A 17,249-nucleotide genomic window follows, 5' to 3' on the forward strand; every position below is an offset into this window, starting at 1 on the left:
CAGGCATAAGGATAAGTACATAGAATGCTGTTAGAGGTTATGCTGCTTTAGTAAAGTAGCAGCTGTAGGTTCTCACCCAAGATCCATGACTTCAATAGCTCCAGGTATTCGACTAGGTTCTCAGCACCAGGCATGTTGCCCTCTTGCTGAGTGGGCCCTAAGTCCAATGGGCTGGACACCATCAAGGTATCTACGCCACCACCATATCATTAGGATTATTTTGTCATGTCACTGTTTTTGTGCACAGGTGTCAAAGCTGGGTAGAACATTGGTTGCTCCCCTCCCTTGGAAACTTGCTCGGTCTTTTGGTACCATGAAAGCTAGTCCTCAGAGAGGAGGCTTTCAGGTCAGATCCAGTGCAGGTCCTCTGAGTCTTGTTCAATTTAGTTACCCAATACCAAGTGGTTAGCCCTGAGATCACGTTCATACAGGTAACATTATTAGGACTAAGCAGTTTTATTACACACTTAGGAGTGTGTGTGTGTGTGCGTATGTGTGTGTGTGTGTGACAGAGAGACAGACAGAGAGAGAGAGAGAGAGAAAGAGGACAATTAAGAAAAAAATGTCATAAATATGAGAGCAAATGACGTATACTTGGAGAAAGAAAGGAAGTAAAGAATGAGATTATAATTTCAAAAAACTGTTATTAAAAAAAGAGAGTTAATAACTACTTTATATAGTGTGTGGGTTTGTATTTTTAGAGGGTCAGAGAGGTACTGGGGAGTAATATCAGCACTCTTTACACATGCTTTACCTAGCACATCCAGACCCAAATAAGCACTTCACAATTGCTTCAGACTTCTCAACAGTTTACTGTAAACAAATATGCACATGGTAGGAAGCAGCACTTACCATCTGATACTCCTTCTCTTCTTCGGTCATCTCCGGCTCACTGTGCTCTTCTGGAGGAGCTGGAGATGGACTTCTAGTGACTTTCCCACTGCTCACAGCCTCGGTGTTTTCAGCATCTTCATCTTCTTCATCACTATCCTATGAAAGCAGCATGAGAACACAGATTTATCACTGTAATATAAAGCTGAGCAGGCAAACTAAGAGCAGCTGCTTCCTAAATTACTGATTCTATTCTCTTTTGGCGTTAGTCTTAAAGAGCTACAAATGCAGCCTATTGCCGACGTTTACCCTCAGCCTCTTTAAATTACATTAATTGCTGTTCTTTTTCAACATTTTTCCCCCTTGAGAAACCAGCTTCAGACTCATGATCCAGTCTCATCCCTGGAAATACTGAGAGCAATTCAAAGTGTGACCTAGGGATTAAGATTATAACAAGTCTGGCCTTTGTTGTTACTTTTTCGAGACAGAATTTCTCTGTGTATCCCTGGCTATAGACCAGGCTGGCCTTGAACTCACAGAGATCTGCCTGCCTCTGCCTCCTGAGTGCTGGGATTAATTAAAAGTATGTGCCACCATGCCTGACTATAAAAAAGGTCTATGAAAAGCAGTTACTTTTCATTTCAATTGGTTTCTCCATTATGAACTTTGACCTATTTTGTAAATAATAAGGACTGCATCATATGCAGAGATGATTAGTTCAGTGAATGTCTTCCTGAAACAAATGGCTGGTAGAACTTTGGATAAATAAACCACAGTTTCATTTTTACAGTACTATATAACTAACCAACTTTTATTTACTTAACAAGATTTAATAATAATAAATCTCTGGCCAGATCCAAAAATCTCAGCTTGCTGTGCCTGAAACTGAGTTCTTTCTCTTTTTTTAAATTACGAAAGTCTTTAAAAAAAAAAAAAAAAGTTCATTTTTATACTATGTGTTGTATGGGTCTTGTGCCTTTATGTGCCCGTAGAGGTCAGAAGAAGGCACTGGTTCTCCTGGGGCTGGAGTTATAGATGATTGGGTTGCCATGTGGATACTCGGAATCCAACTTGGGTTTCCTGGAAGAGCAAACAGTGCTCTTCACCACTAAGTCACTGTTCCACCTAAATTACATCTTTTTGACAGATAAGAAATCAGGTCTATTTCAGATTGAGAAATTGTCTCTATGTGATTTTAATACCAAGAAACCATATGGTCACTCTTAGCAACTATACTGTACTAAGTTAAAAGGCAGATGACAGTCTAAATGATCATCTAATCTGTAGTATACGGACCAGAGAAAACTTATGCAACACAAACCCAACATATATAGGAAGACAAAGGAAAAACAATCTCTAAAACTGGTTCTGAACCTGTGGATAGCAACCCCTTCAGGGACCAAGCAGGGGTCATCTAAGATCATTGGAAAATACAGATATTTAGCATTATTATCTTAACAGTAGCAAAATTACAGTTATGAAGTAACAACAAAAATAATTTTATAGCTGGGATCAACATAACATAAGGAATTGTATTAAAGGGTCACAGCATTAGGAAAATTGAAACCCTCTGCTCTAAAAAAAGATGACAATAATCAAACCAAAACCAACCAACCAACCGAGAACACAGGGCTATTTCCCCCTTTCCTGACATTTCTTGCTTTCATAACATTCAGAACAAAAGCTTTGGCGTGGGTATTTTGAAAAAATTAAATTTATGATGTTTATAAACAAAACAAAAGTGAGCACAATGTAGTTATCTGGCTCTTATTCCCGAGGCAGTAATCAGCCTTGAGATGACAGTTCATTTCCTCACATATACACGGGTCCAGATTTGGCTGTCATACCAGGAATCACTAAAGAACAGAAAAATTAGATAGCCACTCATGCCACATAACCGATGAATAAATATTAAAAGGATGTAAAGCCCTTTAACTGCCAAAAAAGATGAAAACTACTAAAGGCTCAGTTATATGTATTAAGATCAGACAGCGGTGCACATCTTTAATTCCAGCACTCAGGAGGCACAGACAGGCAGATCTCTGTGGGTTCAAGGCCAGCCTGGTCCACAAAGCAAGTTCCAGGACAGCTAGAGCTGTTACACAGAGAAACCCTGTCTCAGGGGGGAAAAAATGTATGAATTATCTGCCTAAATCATCAATTAAAACATATGCATTAAAAAGCTATTCAAAGGTACATTTCTCTATGCTATTTAACACTGTTTTGTTTTGTATGACCCACTGTTAGGGAGCTGGCTGCACCATAATAAAGAAAATATAAAATTGTACATTAACATAAAACCTAACCAGAATTACAGGGGATATCCTTACAGGATAAACTTTTAAAAAACTTATTGCCTCCTCCCTTTTTTCTTTCACCTACCCTCAACAACATACATGTAAAATATAAACCCCACTAGACATAATGGCACACGCATATAATCCTTGCACTTGGGAAACTGAAGGGTAGTGAGTTCAAGAGCAGTCAATGGAAGTGTTTGAGGCCACCCTGGGCTAAATAACAAGATCCTATCTCAGTGAAACAAACACAAAATAACATCAACAACAAACTCCAAACCTCAATATACTTGTCCCAAAAATATTCAAGAAAATGAATATATTTCTGAAGGCTTAGGCCACTTTTCACATAATCAAAATTATCAGTTTCATGTCAGGATCCACTTACAAATTTACTTCTCTGAGGTAAACGAGGGCCATCTCCTCCTTCAGCATCTTCTGTGGCCTTCTTTTCTTTTTTTGACAATTGTGAACGCTGCTGTTCCATTCTTTCTTTCTCTAATTTCTTCTGCTTTTCACGTTCCATTTTCTCAAGGCCTTCACGAATCCAGGCTGGAAGAGTCCTGCGTTTTACGGCATCTGTTTCAAATAAGGAAAAAATTCACAAGTCAGTTAAGTAAAACTCTAATAATCGAATAAAGTTTTGAGCTTCTATAATTGCAATGGCCCATATAAAATTCCTTTAATGCTGTGCTTTAAGAGCTATTCCTTTGAATAGCAGGAGGGAGCACGCTCTAAAGCTTTCTGCCAGAGCACAAGAGCGTATTAAAGTGTCACCTCATGTAAGGCATGCAAAAGCCCTGAGATCACTACTATTGTTCAATCTCTTTTGTAGCTGAGGAGATTAAAGTTCAATGAGATAAAGCCAAGTGTTTGCTCAGGGTCAAAAAGCCAGTGATGAAGGCTAATTCTGACCCAAATTCTTACACTGAGCTGCTTGCTTAAATACGACAAGAGACCAGAGTCAGACAAAGATATAGTCCATTTTCATACTAAGAATTCATCTAGTTAAATTTAAAAAGCAGTAAGTTAGAATCTTCTTAAGGTGTTAAAAGTTCTATTTCCTGGCCCATTAAATGGTAGGTGATTTGAAACTTTCGATATAAAATGTGGTTTAAATATATAACTTGTCATTACTAACGTTAATGGTAATTTAAAATTGATTTTGTTGTTGTTAAAATACTCATAGGAAGTAAATAGTTAAAGGAAACCAATGTGACAGAAATGTATCTCATAACTAAGACTGGAAGGAGACCCAAGGCAGAGAACACTGAACTATCAACTCCGAAAGTTGGCAAAAATTTACACTTTTGCCGGGCGGTGGTGGCGCACGCCTTTAATCCCAGCACTCGGGAGGCAGAGGCAGGCGGATCTCTGTGAGTTCGAGACCAGCCTGGTCTACAAGAGCTAGTTCCAGGACAGGCTCCAAAACCACAGAGAAACCCTGTCTCGAAAAACCAAAAAAAAAAAAAAAAATTTACACTTTTAATTACAAACTACTATTTAAGGCAAATAATTTGAAAAAAACCAAAACTATGCAATGCTTTTTACATTTAGATCAGTAGCTCTCTCGTTTTGTTTCAGATTCGTGACTATGACAGGGCTTTTAAATATCATTATTTCTACCACATTAAAGAGATACCAGAACAACTTAGGAAACCAAAAACAAGGTTTTTACAGTGATAAAATTATCATGCTAGTGTGGTTCACGGGACATATTTAAATAGCTACCAATTTGTGGAGGCTCCTGCTTCACAGGAAGAGCAATTGGTGAACGTTGCCGGTCCCTGAATGATGGTGGCCGCTCTCTTCGGTTCTGTGCAGGTGCTGGAGGTCCTGGAGGTCCTGGTTGCCAATAAGGAGGATGAAATCCACCTTGCGGTGGACCAAAAGCAGCCCCATGCTGAAAGAGTATTGCATTTTAATTTTCTTCACTTTAGTACATATACCCTCTGGGACACACACGTGTTATGAAATGGGACAGTAGAAATCCATGTGTGCAGCAAATCCAAGAATTCCATGGTTCTAACATCCAACAGTATTTCTGTAGCCCCAAGAACCTAAGCTTATTTTTCTCGGGAAAGATAAAGATTTTCTGCCTATGCAAATACAAATAGCTTTCTATAACCCAGCTTATAGATTATTTACTACAGAAAGGCACGTGTACACATACACAGTTCTATTTATGTATATGAACCTTTGCAGTCTAAATTCATTTATACACCCTATCACCACAAAGACCTCAACATTCTTCTTCCCCGACCCCCTCTCTCAAAGGAAAGCTCTCGCTATACAGCCCTGGCTAGCTTTGAACTTGAAATGTGCCCAAGACTGGTCTGAAACTCAAAGAGTCTCACAGGTAGGCGCTGGGGTGACAGGAGGCACCACCACACTTAGTCAATTTTATTTAACCAAAAGCTACATATAATTCTGTTGTTGATGCTGTTGTCAATTTCAACTTCCCACTGCTAGTGAATTCAGGCTGTTTCTAAAGTGGTGCAAGATTTGATTTTATAACCCCCAAATCATACTGAATTATCTATTACAGTAAATGACTATTTCGAAGCTCTGCTACTTTTAGAGAGGCCTTTTAGGAGAAAGTTGCCAACAGGCTCAGTCTTGCTCACACAGGCTTCATCAGGCTCAACTAGGGCTCCTGTAACTACATCCACTCATAACAGAGCAAAAACTGTCACATGTGAGAACGGGGCTCCTGTCACTACATCCCTTCATAATGGAGCAAAGCTTGTCACACATGAATTCCAAGAGTGAATCTAATCATGCATTAATGAGAGGACTACCATCTCAAGGTGAACATATAATCAAATTCACCTTACAATTAATGCTTAAATATGCAGTTCTTAAATTTTTTTTTTATTTTGACAGTGTAGTACATAAAAACGTGTTTTGTCACAATGACATCTAAACGTTTTGTTTGTTTTTTGAGACAAGGTTTCTTTGTGTAGCCCTGGCTGTCCTGGAACTAGTTCTGTAGACCAGGCTGGCCTCGAACTAACATGAGATCACCTGCTCTGACTCCCAAGTGCTGGGATTAAAGGCGTACGCCACAATCTAATGTTGACATTTAGATTCTTAAGGGTAGACCCTAGCAAAGTAGATTAAGAAAATAAAGCCCATACAATAACACTATTCTCCATAGAGTTCTACGTCCCTAGAAATGAGCTGAATGTCACAGAGGAAGCCATGAACACAATTCCATTAATATGTTCTATAAATGGGAAAAAAAACACCGAGAGAAACAATAATAATTCTACACAGAAGACATGGCAGTTAGGAATAATCTACGTTCACTGTGCTTTGTGTCTCACTCATAATCTATTAACATAAAATGTACTCAACTATAACATTTAAGCATATCATACTGAAACGGGAAGACATCATATAACTATTTGCACTTATACACTTTTCACTGTATCCTAATTTTTCCCTATTTGCTTGTACCATTTTCCTAATAAACTAAAAATCTAGTATTTTGATAAACGCTGATAAATTCTGACACTGTTTATGTACTTATTCGTACAATCCTGAAAATGACACACATCTTAGGAATTCTTGACAAGACATTTCCAAAGAATGAGTTACGTGCATGTCTATGATAGTAAAGTAACAAAATATCTTTCACCTGATAGTCAAACTGGTTCACCGGCCCCACTGCAAAATTATCGGGTGGTCCACCAAAGTTGTGATTGTTCTGGTTAAACATATGTCTGTTGTCAGGGGCAAATTCCCCACTGTCCTGACTGTTGCTGTCTTCAGAAGGAGGAACAATGTCCATTGGGCCTGGTGTTGGTGGCATCCATGGCTGATCTGGAGGGGGGTGTGGGGGTTGCTGATGCATTCCCCATTCTATTCAGGATTTAGGCATAAAGACATTCAACAGGCAGTTATAACAAAATCAATACAATTTTTAAGATCTCAAGAAAGCTACAGAAACAACAGATTTTAAAAAGCAATTTATGACATTTTTGTCAAATTCCTTTTGTATTATCTTAAAAATAAGCAACGAATGAAACACTTATCTCATACATAATTCAAATAAGTTAACTCCATTCTAATTCACACTCTAAACAAAATGCCCAACGTTACTATTGTTTTGATATTTGAGACAAGAATCCTGCTATGCAGACCAAGCTAATCTGGGACTTTCTACATAGCCAAGACAGGAGTTAAACATGAGCCCCTTCTGCCTCTGCCTTTCTAGTAGTGGAACTAGAGGCACGTGAGACCACACTCAGCTCCAAAAAGTATTTTTAACAAATTTAACAAATTCCAAAGCAACTTGTGGATCAACTGCTCAGTTACTGTTCAATGGCAACAATATAAAAATACTTCAAATTTTATATTACGCCTTTTTTATGAATACATCATTTATCCTCACAACAACCCTGTGAGGTAGGGAGAAATTCTGGTATCATCTGTTTTAGAAGGGGAAACTGAGGCACCAAGGTTAGTAAGTTTCTAGTGTCACAAAAAAAAAAAAAAAAGCATTAAGGTCAAACTAAATGTAGCAGGAGTGAAAGGAGAATCAAAGATGCCAGAATGAGTAAACTTTAACTTGAGAACTAAAACATTTTCAAAATTGGGAAAATTTAGCCTTTTAGAAGACAAAAAATCAACCATCTCACAATATCAAAAATGAGAATATTTGTTTCTCTTTTAAAAATAACGTTGAAAATATATCCTATGTTTTCTATTCTCACCAGTTAATAACAGAAATAATAAGTGAAGGGCTGAAGTTATGGTTCAGTGGTTAAGAGCATTGGCTGTTCTTCCAGAGGACCTGGGTTCAATTCCCAGCACCCACATGGCAGCTCACAACTGTCTGTAACTCTATTTCCAGGGGATCTAGTACAGGGGATACAGACATACTTGCAGGTAAAACACCAACACACATAATAAATAAATACATTTTAAAAATTAATAAATAATAGCAAACGGAGGCTATGATTTTCTCAGCAGGATATTCAAATGTGAAATCTCTACAAATAGTGTGATGTGGTTATTAAAAATATTAACACAATCATAGAAAACTGAATTAGCATTAAGGAATCTAAATTATACTGTGAAGCTTAAAAAAATAAATAAAACCAAACAGCCAAAAACTTATGGAAAATCATGACTATCTGAAAAAGGGGAGAGGAGGAAGGTGGGTGGGCGATGGGAGCAGAGATAGCCGACAGGCTTGTTTGTCACACAGTGGCACAACTTTTCTGTAATTAGAGGCTAGACATGTTTTACTCTGCCAGTGCTGCTTCTGAAAAGGCCAGAGGTTGCAAGAGAGAGACAAAGAGTGCTCTCTTTTCCCTAGATGCCAAGTGAAGTTTCCAGAGTGTTCCCAGCCCCTGTCAGCCTAGGAATGAAGAACCAAGAAAAAAATCAAACTGAGTGCCACAATGCCAGCAGACTGTGTACAAAATAATTTAACCACAAAAATGTCAAAATCAAATTTTGACAAGTCTATTTTTTAAAGACCATTAATTTCAAGAAGCCATAGAAGTAAACAAGGAAAACAATATACTACTAATCCTCATTTTATTCTAAAACATCCTAAAATTTGGAAACATAAATAACAAACCTGGTTGCCACATTCTGTTAAAGTTTGAATCCCCTTGAAAATTCCCATGATTATTTGGACCAGATTCCATTGTAGGCATATCCTGTCCATTTGGCATCATTCCTGGTGGCTGTTCTACGATGCTTTGCTGTCCTGAAGCTTCTCTTTGTGCAATCCAAGCTTGGGCCAAAGCAGCCCAGTCAATCTGGCCTAAAGTAAATTAACAGAACTTAGCATTCAGAATGAAGAAGTTAAAAGAATAGCACATCTATGTAAAACAAGCATTGCAATATTCCATTATTTTTCTTCTTTTCATATATATATATATTTGTATGGTAAACATGTATGTATATCCACATGTGTATGGATTTATGTACATTTGGAGGTTCGATGGTAATCTCTTCCTTTATCTCATCCACACTATTCTTTGAGGGAGGGTATCTCAATCAAACCCAGAGTTCCCTGATAATACTAGTCTCCATAGCCAGTCTGCTTAGTGAATAATTGATCCCTCTCTGCCTTCTGAGGCTAAGTGGACCATTCACATGAACTCTTTTAAGCCTGGAAAGGTTTAAACAAGAACAACAAAAAATACAGAAGTCTTGCTGTTGCTATCATTATTGGTTTATATTAGAATAAAATCCTACATTAAAATGCTACATAGCGGGCTGGAGATGGCTCAGCGGTTAAGAGCACTGGCTGCTCTTCCAGAGGTCCTGAGTTCAATTCCCAGCACCCACATGGCAGCTCACAACTGTCTGTAACTCCAGTTCCAGGGCATTTGACGTTCACACCAATGAACATATAATAATAATAATAATAATAATAATAATAATAATAATAATAATGATAATAATAATAAATTAAAAATGCTACATAGCTATTTAAACGAAAAAAACAAGCTGGATGTTATATATGTGTGTGTGTGTGTGTGTGTGTGTGTGTGTGTGTGTGTGTGTGTGTAATCTAAAACTTGAGAGGTGGAAATAGGAGCACTGTGAGTCTGAGGCTAGCCTGGGCTATATAGAACATTCTAGTCCAGTCTGTACTACATTATAAGGCTGCTCAAAAAAAGAAAAAATATCTCCCTAAGAAAATTTCAAATTAAAAAAAAAAAAAAACACATGATGAAACAAAATTAGCCATTACTAAGTTAAGTGTTAAAACGCTATCAGTTTAAAAATGTAAAACTGTCACAAAACTTTCTGTACTTCAAGAAAGCATTTTTAAGAACAATGTGCTGTAAAATATTACTTTAAGGTGGGTTATATTTGTTTATGCTGTGGAATATTTGTTTAACAATGTAAAAATGTGCTGCTTTTGTTTGTGCTGCATTTAACTCTGTGAAGCTGGGATTCTTTGTCTGCAACAACTGATGGTCTAATAAAGAGCTGAACCGCCAATAGTAAGACAGGAGAAAGGATAGGTGCAGCTGGCAGGCAGAGAGAATAAATAAGGAGAGAAATCTGGAAGAAGGAAAAGATGAGCAAGAGAACGAGGAGAGGAGGATGCTAGAGGCAAGGTGCAGCCAGCCACTGAGTAAGGGTGAAAGTACAATATACACAAGAAAAGGAAAAAGCCCAGAGGCAAATGTAGTCAGACTAATTTAAGTTAAGCTGCTAGAAATAAGAGAAGCTAAGGCCAGGCATTTATAAGTAATAATAAACCTCTGTGCATGATTTATTTGGGAAATGAGTAGCAGGCCCCACAAAAGACCTACAGATCAAAGAGTACTAAAAGAGAGCCAACAGCAGGAGTGCACTCACTACTAGACTGCACAGCTAGCTCTTTCCATGAAGGATTCAATAAGCCAATGCGAATGTGATCATCTATATCCCACTTCCAAATGTCCACCCCTACCCGATTCCAAATGGAGTATTTTCCTTACTTGGATCCTGCTGGTGCTGAAATGACTGCATCCACTGTTGCTGGTTCAAGGGCCATTGCTGCCAAGGTTGTCCTCCTTGATCCCACATCCTTCAAGTCTCTACTTAAACAAAGCAAGCACAGTTAAAGCTGGGACTTTTTACATTTTCAAAATTTATACAACAGAAATTGCATGATGATATTTCTAAGCGATGAAAGAGCTATAACCCTATTCAAAATATTGCCAGAGATGACTAGATTTAGGTTGAAAAGCAAGAACAGAAAAGTTTAAGTTAATGCTAGTATCAGAGTTTAGTTAAAAGTACAGTTTTAATCAGCCATGCTCAAAGGCAAATATATAATTATATAATGTGTGTATACATAATTTCCCAATATCTCTAGAAATCCAATTATTTTAATTATAAAGTGATTCATTCAATCCCCAAGCTCCTTTAAAATAGTAACAAATAGTTGTAGCAATGAAGAAAACTTGTTCTTGTATTACAGCAAATAATAACAATAAACACATAATAGCAAATCTAATAATTGATTAAGAAAACTTCGTAAGTTAATGAAATTATAATTCAAAGACTTCCAGTGTCACCCACATAAGACATGATTTACAATATCTAGTATTATATTCCCTAAAGCACTAAATCATCTCACAACAGAAGTTTAATGAACTGAGCTTCCAACACAAAAAAAATTATTAGGAATTCAAGAATGACATAAAACAGTATTAGAAACAGTAATCAGACAAAGTCAGAATGTAAGACAGTTTCTAAGACCCATCATGGAAAGAAGGCGGGGTACTCTAAGTTATGAGTAAGGGGATGGCAGATCCTTATACCACTCACTTTTCTGTAAACAAGCCTGAAAACTCATAAAGCATGTAATTCCTACAAGTCCTATATATATATAAAATACTTTATCAAACACTGTATAACTAACTCTGTTCAAGAACCAATAACAAATTGAGCATGGTGGAACACTTTTGTTGTTGTTTTTCCGAGACAGGGTTTCTCTGTATTAACAGCCCTGGCTGTCCTGGAACTAGCTCTTGTAGACCAGGCTGCCCTCAAACTCACTGAGATCTCCTGCCTCTGCCTCACAGATGCTGGGATTAAAGGCGTGCACCACCACTGCTTGGTGGTAGAACACATCTTTAACCCCAGCATTCAGAAAGTCGAAAAATGATGGTATTTGTGAGCTCTAGGCCAACCAGAACCACACAATGAGACCCTGTCTCAAACCATGCCCCTGCACCCTACCACACCCACCCATTAAAAACACTAGCAACGAGGGCTAGAAATGGTTCAGTAGTGAGGAGTGCAAACTGATCTCGCAGAGAAGCCATGTTTGGTTCCAGCACCCACATGGAGTGTGCTCATAAATCACCTTTAATTCCAGCTCCAGAGCTCTGACACCGCTGACCTCAAAGAACAGCTACACACACCCATAGATACATACCTAACACATAATTTCAAAATTTTTAGGGGCTGCAGAGATGGCTTAGCAGCTAGGAGCACTTGTTGCTCTTCCCTCGGTTCACAATTATCCCTAATTCCAGCTCCAGAGGATCTAGAGCCTTCTTCTGACATCTATGGGCACACAAGTGGCACACATAAGTACATGCATGAAAAACATCCATACACATAAAATAAAAACATCTAAAAATAAATAAAAATAAATCTTTAGAAACAGTAACAGAGGCCACCAAGACGGCTCTGTAGGTAAGGAGATGTATTGCCAGGCCTGACCTCCTGAGTTGATCCCAGTACCTGTGTGCATGCACACATGTACACATGTACACACACACACACACACACAGTACTATTCAGGAATGGTGTTTGATGATTTAGATTGAGAAAAATCAATGTAAAATATGGGGCAGAGGAGCAAAGATGATAAGAAAAGTCCAAGTATCAGGAGTCACTAAAATGTTTTCTTTTCTTTTTTTTTTTTTTAAAGATTTATTTATTGTGTATACAGCATTCTACCTGCATATATGCCTGCACACCAGAAGAGAGCACCAGATCTCATCATAGACGGCTGTGAGCCACCATGTGGTTGCTGGGAATTGAACTCAGGACCTCTGGAAGAGCAGCCAGTGCTCTTAACCTCTGAGCCATCCCTCCAGCCCTAAAATGTTTTCTTTTAATTATTTATTTATTTTTACTTTGGTGTTTTGTCTACATGTATGTCTGTGTGAGGCTGACAGATCCCCAGGAACCAGAGTTACAGACAGTTAGGAGCTGTCATGTGGGTGCTGGGAATTGAACCTCTGTATTCTGGAAGAAAAGCCAGTGTTCTTGACCTCCAAACCATTCTTCCAGCCCCCAGCTAAAATGTTTTAACAAAACCAAAAGAATCCTGATTTAGTTTCAAATAACTATTGAATGAGGTAAAGGCTGCCCATCAACTACCTGGGTCTTTTTTGAAAACAATCCAGCATTAGTAAAATTATAAACATAGCCTTCTGGTCTAGCAAACCCCTTTCAGAGGCCCCAACCATGGATGAATATATTCACAAGAAAACTACTTTAAAAATCTTGGCAAATGTTCTACTGGTAAACATGTACTTTTAGTGAAATTTAACTAAAGGTAAATAAATTAAAATGGACTCTACTTAGCAATTAAAATGAGAAGAGCTTTATACACTGACATGTACTGACACACAAACTCAATGAAAGAAAATTACAGCATGAAAACTACCACTTGAAGCTTCTTGTTTGTCATATTATAGCATGTATATAAGATTCCTCAAAGTTCAAGGAAGCAAGAAAAAAGTTAACAGGGAACTTCTACTTCATACCTTTTGTATTCTTTAGACTATTTTATTGTGTGTATGAATGTATACATTTTAGAAATATATAAACTTTAAGACAAAAGGAATCAAGGGAAAGTGAGACGCACAATCCATAAAGACTTATACAGGAAGTAAAAAAATCACGCAGAAGTCACCTAGACAGAAGATACACCACGGAGCCTTTGTTCATTTTCTTAGAGGCTATAGAAAAAATTTAGAAATCTAATTCTAAGGGGATAACTTGCTGGTCATAAAAAGTTAACTTTGATTTCACTCAAAAGTCTATAGAAAGCCAGGAGGTAGTGGCACCTTTAATCCCACACTTGGGAGGCAGAGACAGGTTGATCTCTGTGAGCCAGACTTGTCTACAAAGCTAGTTCCAGAACAGCCAGAGTTACACAAGGAATCTCTATCTCAAGAAACCAATGGAAGCTGGGCGGTGGTGGCGCACGCCTTTAATCCCAGCACTCGGGAGGCAGAGGCAGGCGGATCTCTGTGAGTTCGAGACCAGCCTAGTCTACAAGAGCTAGTTCCAGGACAGGCTCCAAAACCACAGAGAAACCCTGTCTCGAAAAACCAAAAAAAAAAACAAAACAAAAAAAAGAAAGAAAGAAAGAAAAAGAAACCAATGGAGTCTAGAGAAAAATAAGCAAAATGAACAGAATTTAGGCAAAAGCTTGATTAGAAAAACAGAATGAACCAATCAAGCATGTAGTACACACTTTTGTATGTTTTAAGCCAGCACAACACTTACTAACCAATTACTTAACAAAAGAGCAAGACTGATTTGATGACAAAAATTCGAAGCCCTATCCTCTATTTCTTCATGTTCACCATAAAATCTTTATCCTAAAGGACAAATATAAACCTCTAAAACAGAATACTATGACTCCTTACAAACAAGAGTCAAAGCACAAAGATTATGATGCCAGGTATGGGAGCCAGTACTAAGGGGACAAATCTCTGAGTTCAAGGTCAGCCTCACCATGATGGAGGAGTTACTTTCATTTAATAAAGAAACTGCCTTGGCCCATTTATAGGCCAGCCCTTAGGTGGGTGGAGTAAACAGACAGAATGCTGGGAGAAAGAAGCCGAGTCAGGAGTCGCCATGATTCTCCCACTCCAGACAGACGCAGGTTAAGATCTTCCCTGGTAAGCCAGCTCATGGTGCTACACAGAATATTAGAAATGGGTTAGATCAACATGTAAGAGCTAGCCAATAAGAGGCTGGAACTAATGGGCCAGGCAGTGATTAAAAGAATACAGTTTCCCTGTAATTATTTCGGGGCATAAGCTAAGCCATGCGGGCGGCCGGGTGCCGGGGACACAGCCCCGCCGCTCTTATTACAACATCACCACGTGTCCAAATTGACTATACTAAACGGTTAGGTGTTTTACTCATTCATTTACGTTACCCGCTAAATACATAACTTCATAACTTTAACCATGAAAAGTACATTTTAATATTACTATTTATTTCTTTAATATCACAGTTTGATTTCTATTGCCTAGGGACTACAGCTAAGTAGTGAAACCTGTCCGCTTATGTAAGGCCTATATAATCAGCCCCAACACCCTCATATCCCCCTAGAGGGAAAAAATTCTGAGAGCCATGAGATGGCTCAGTAGGTACAGGCACTTCCCACCCAGCCTGGCAACCTGCCTGAATTTAATCCCTGAAACCCACGTGATGCTAAATGAGACCCAATTCCTGCAAGCAGCCCTCTGATCTCCAAAAAATGTCATGGTGCATGTGTCCACACATATACTCACAATCATACAAAAATAAAATAAATGCAACTATTCTTTTAAAAGATTGAATCCACTTATTCAGTCTCCTTTTAGAATTATTTTCATAGATTATCAAGTTTGGAAAAGTCTGACTACTGATGATTCATGCAACAAGACTTTGTTGACAATATTTCCCTTCACAGGGACAAGTTAATTGTGATGTCTTAAAAAAAACAACAACAACAACAACAACAACTTTAATCTGGGAAGAAGAGAAAAGCTACTAACCAAGGATTGCATCTGATCATCAAAAGTATCACACTGCTGGAAAACACTATCACCAATTATGGACCAACCTGGAGTCTTCCCAAAGACAGGCTGAAGTCCTAATCCGTGATATCTTTCCTTATTGGGAAACCCAGTCTGGGCAGATACAGTAGTCAATTTAGGATGAGGTCACATTTGATTAGGGTAAGAACTAATCAAATCCCTAGTGAGGACAGACATAAGCATCCATATGGAGAAATGTCCTGTGCCTACAATGCCAAAGACTGGACAAGTTTACAAGCTAAGGAACAGAAAGACAGGTGCCATCCAGAAGCAAGGAAGACGCCTCTCAAACTTTGCTTTCACTCTTTTTCCCTTTAGAACCATGAACAAGTATATTTCAGTTATTTTTAAGCCGCCTAGTAATCTGCTACAGTGACCCGCAAATACTAACAACCAGAACAATCATCATTTATTCTTTCTTTACTATTAGAACTGCAAGTGAAAAACAAACAAAACAAACAAAACCCAGAGCTGAAGAAACAGCTCAGTGGTTAAAGAAGTGCTGGTTACTCTTACAGAGGACCCAAGTTCAATCCCAGCACACATGAACCAACTTCTGCTTCCTGAAATTCCAGATCCAGGGAACCCATCATCTTCTGACCTCCACAGAGACTCACACTAATATGCACATACACACACAGACACAACCAGATACACGCATGTATGACATTTGTGCACTAGTGCAGACACATATAAAAATAAATCTTAAAAGGAAAAAAAGCCCTTCAACTGTTTTGAGTTTCCTAAAGTGACTTGTTCAAATGATGATCACTAATATTTACAAAAGTCACTTATAGACTGTGTGACAATAATTAAAATTTAATTAAAATGTAATGTGCTACAGCCGTTTATAGCTGGCAATTTTGTGATCTTATCACTAAGGAGGTAAAGAAGCAAAGGCAAGAAGATTTTGAGTTGGAGGCTATAAGACCCTGTCCTTGCCCCAACTGAAATAAAAAAAAAAAAAAAAAAAAAAAAAAAAAGCTCTGTGGTAGCACATATCTGTAATCTCAACATTCAAGAAGCTGAGGCAGGAGGATTGCTGAGCATTTCAGACCAGCCTTAGTGACAGAGTAACAAAGAAATGAAAGAATCAAATAAAGAACTGGAGGGGAACAGTAGACATCGGAAAGACTCAGCAATGGTCAAAAGCAGAATTTGATAACAAAACATAATACTGACATCCAGACATAAAATAATAACCTTTCTTTTAAAAAATATATAGTGGCTAGAAAAATGCCTTAGCAGTTAAGAGCACTGGCTGCTCTTGCAGAGAAGAAACTAGGTTCAGTTCCCAGCACCCACATGGCAGCCATCTGTAACCCCAATGCCAGGGGTTCTGACACTCTCTTCAGGCCTCCACAGATACCCTCTCCACACACAAACAAACAAAAACAAACAAACAAAACCCTTATTGTTTTTAATGTTTTTAGAGATTTTTTAAACTAAGAATACAGGAGTAAGCCATAAGTTAATAACGTAGCAACACTGTTCCAAATTCTTTTTTTTTTTTTTTTGGTTTTTCAAGACAGGGTTTTTCTGTGACTTTGGAGCCTGTCCTGGAACTAGCTCTTGTAGACCAGGCTGGTCTCGAACTCAGAGATCCGCCTACCTCTGCCTCCCAAGTGCTGGGATTAAAGGCGTGCGCCACCACCGCCCGGCGACACTGTTCCAAATTCTAACAAAAGTTTCATGCAAGCATATGATGCTGAGGGAAATGTAACAGCTGGGGGTGGTTATGAACTATCTGCTCAGTTTTTCGACAGTTAATTCTAAGGCTTGGTGTGGCGCTAAATGCCTTTAATCCCAG

At 38.3% G+C, this 17,249-nt stretch overlaps 1 protein-coding gene across 5 annotated transcripts in view; it reads right to left on the minus strand.

Annotated features, from left to right (window-relative positions):
* Nucleotides 1–17,249, minus strand: part of Pnisr (PNN interacting serine and arginine rich protein) — a 48,840-nt gene that overhangs the window by 30,417 nt on the left and 1,174 nt on the right. For 2 of the 5 annotated variants that reach the window (XR_009058410.1, XM_057790342.1), the window contains exons 2-7: nucleotides 10,592–10,690; nucleotides 8,725–8,913; nucleotides 6,772–6,995; nucleotides 4,860–5,031; nucleotides 3,517–3,707; nucleotides 853–990 (exon numbers count right to left, since the gene is read on the minus strand). Coding sequence is in view for 4 of the 5 variants with exons in the window: in XM_057790342.1 (XP_057646325.1) it covers nucleotides 853–990; nucleotides 3,517–3,707; nucleotides 4,860–5,031; nucleotides 6,772–6,995; nucleotides 8,725–8,913; nucleotides 10,592–10,679 (1,002 nt within the window). In the remaining variant the exon portion in view is untranslated. The other 3 variants (XM_057790343.1, XM_057790344.1, XM_057790345.1) reach the window with 3 other exon arrangements.

This window comes from Chionomys nivalis, chromosome 16 (genome assembly GCF_950005125.1).
Source record: "Chionomys nivalis chromosome 16, mChiNiv1.1, whole genome shotgun sequence".
Classification (NCBI taxonomy): Eukaryota; Metazoa; Chordata; class Mammalia; order Rodentia; family Cricetidae; genus Chionomys; species Chionomys nivalis.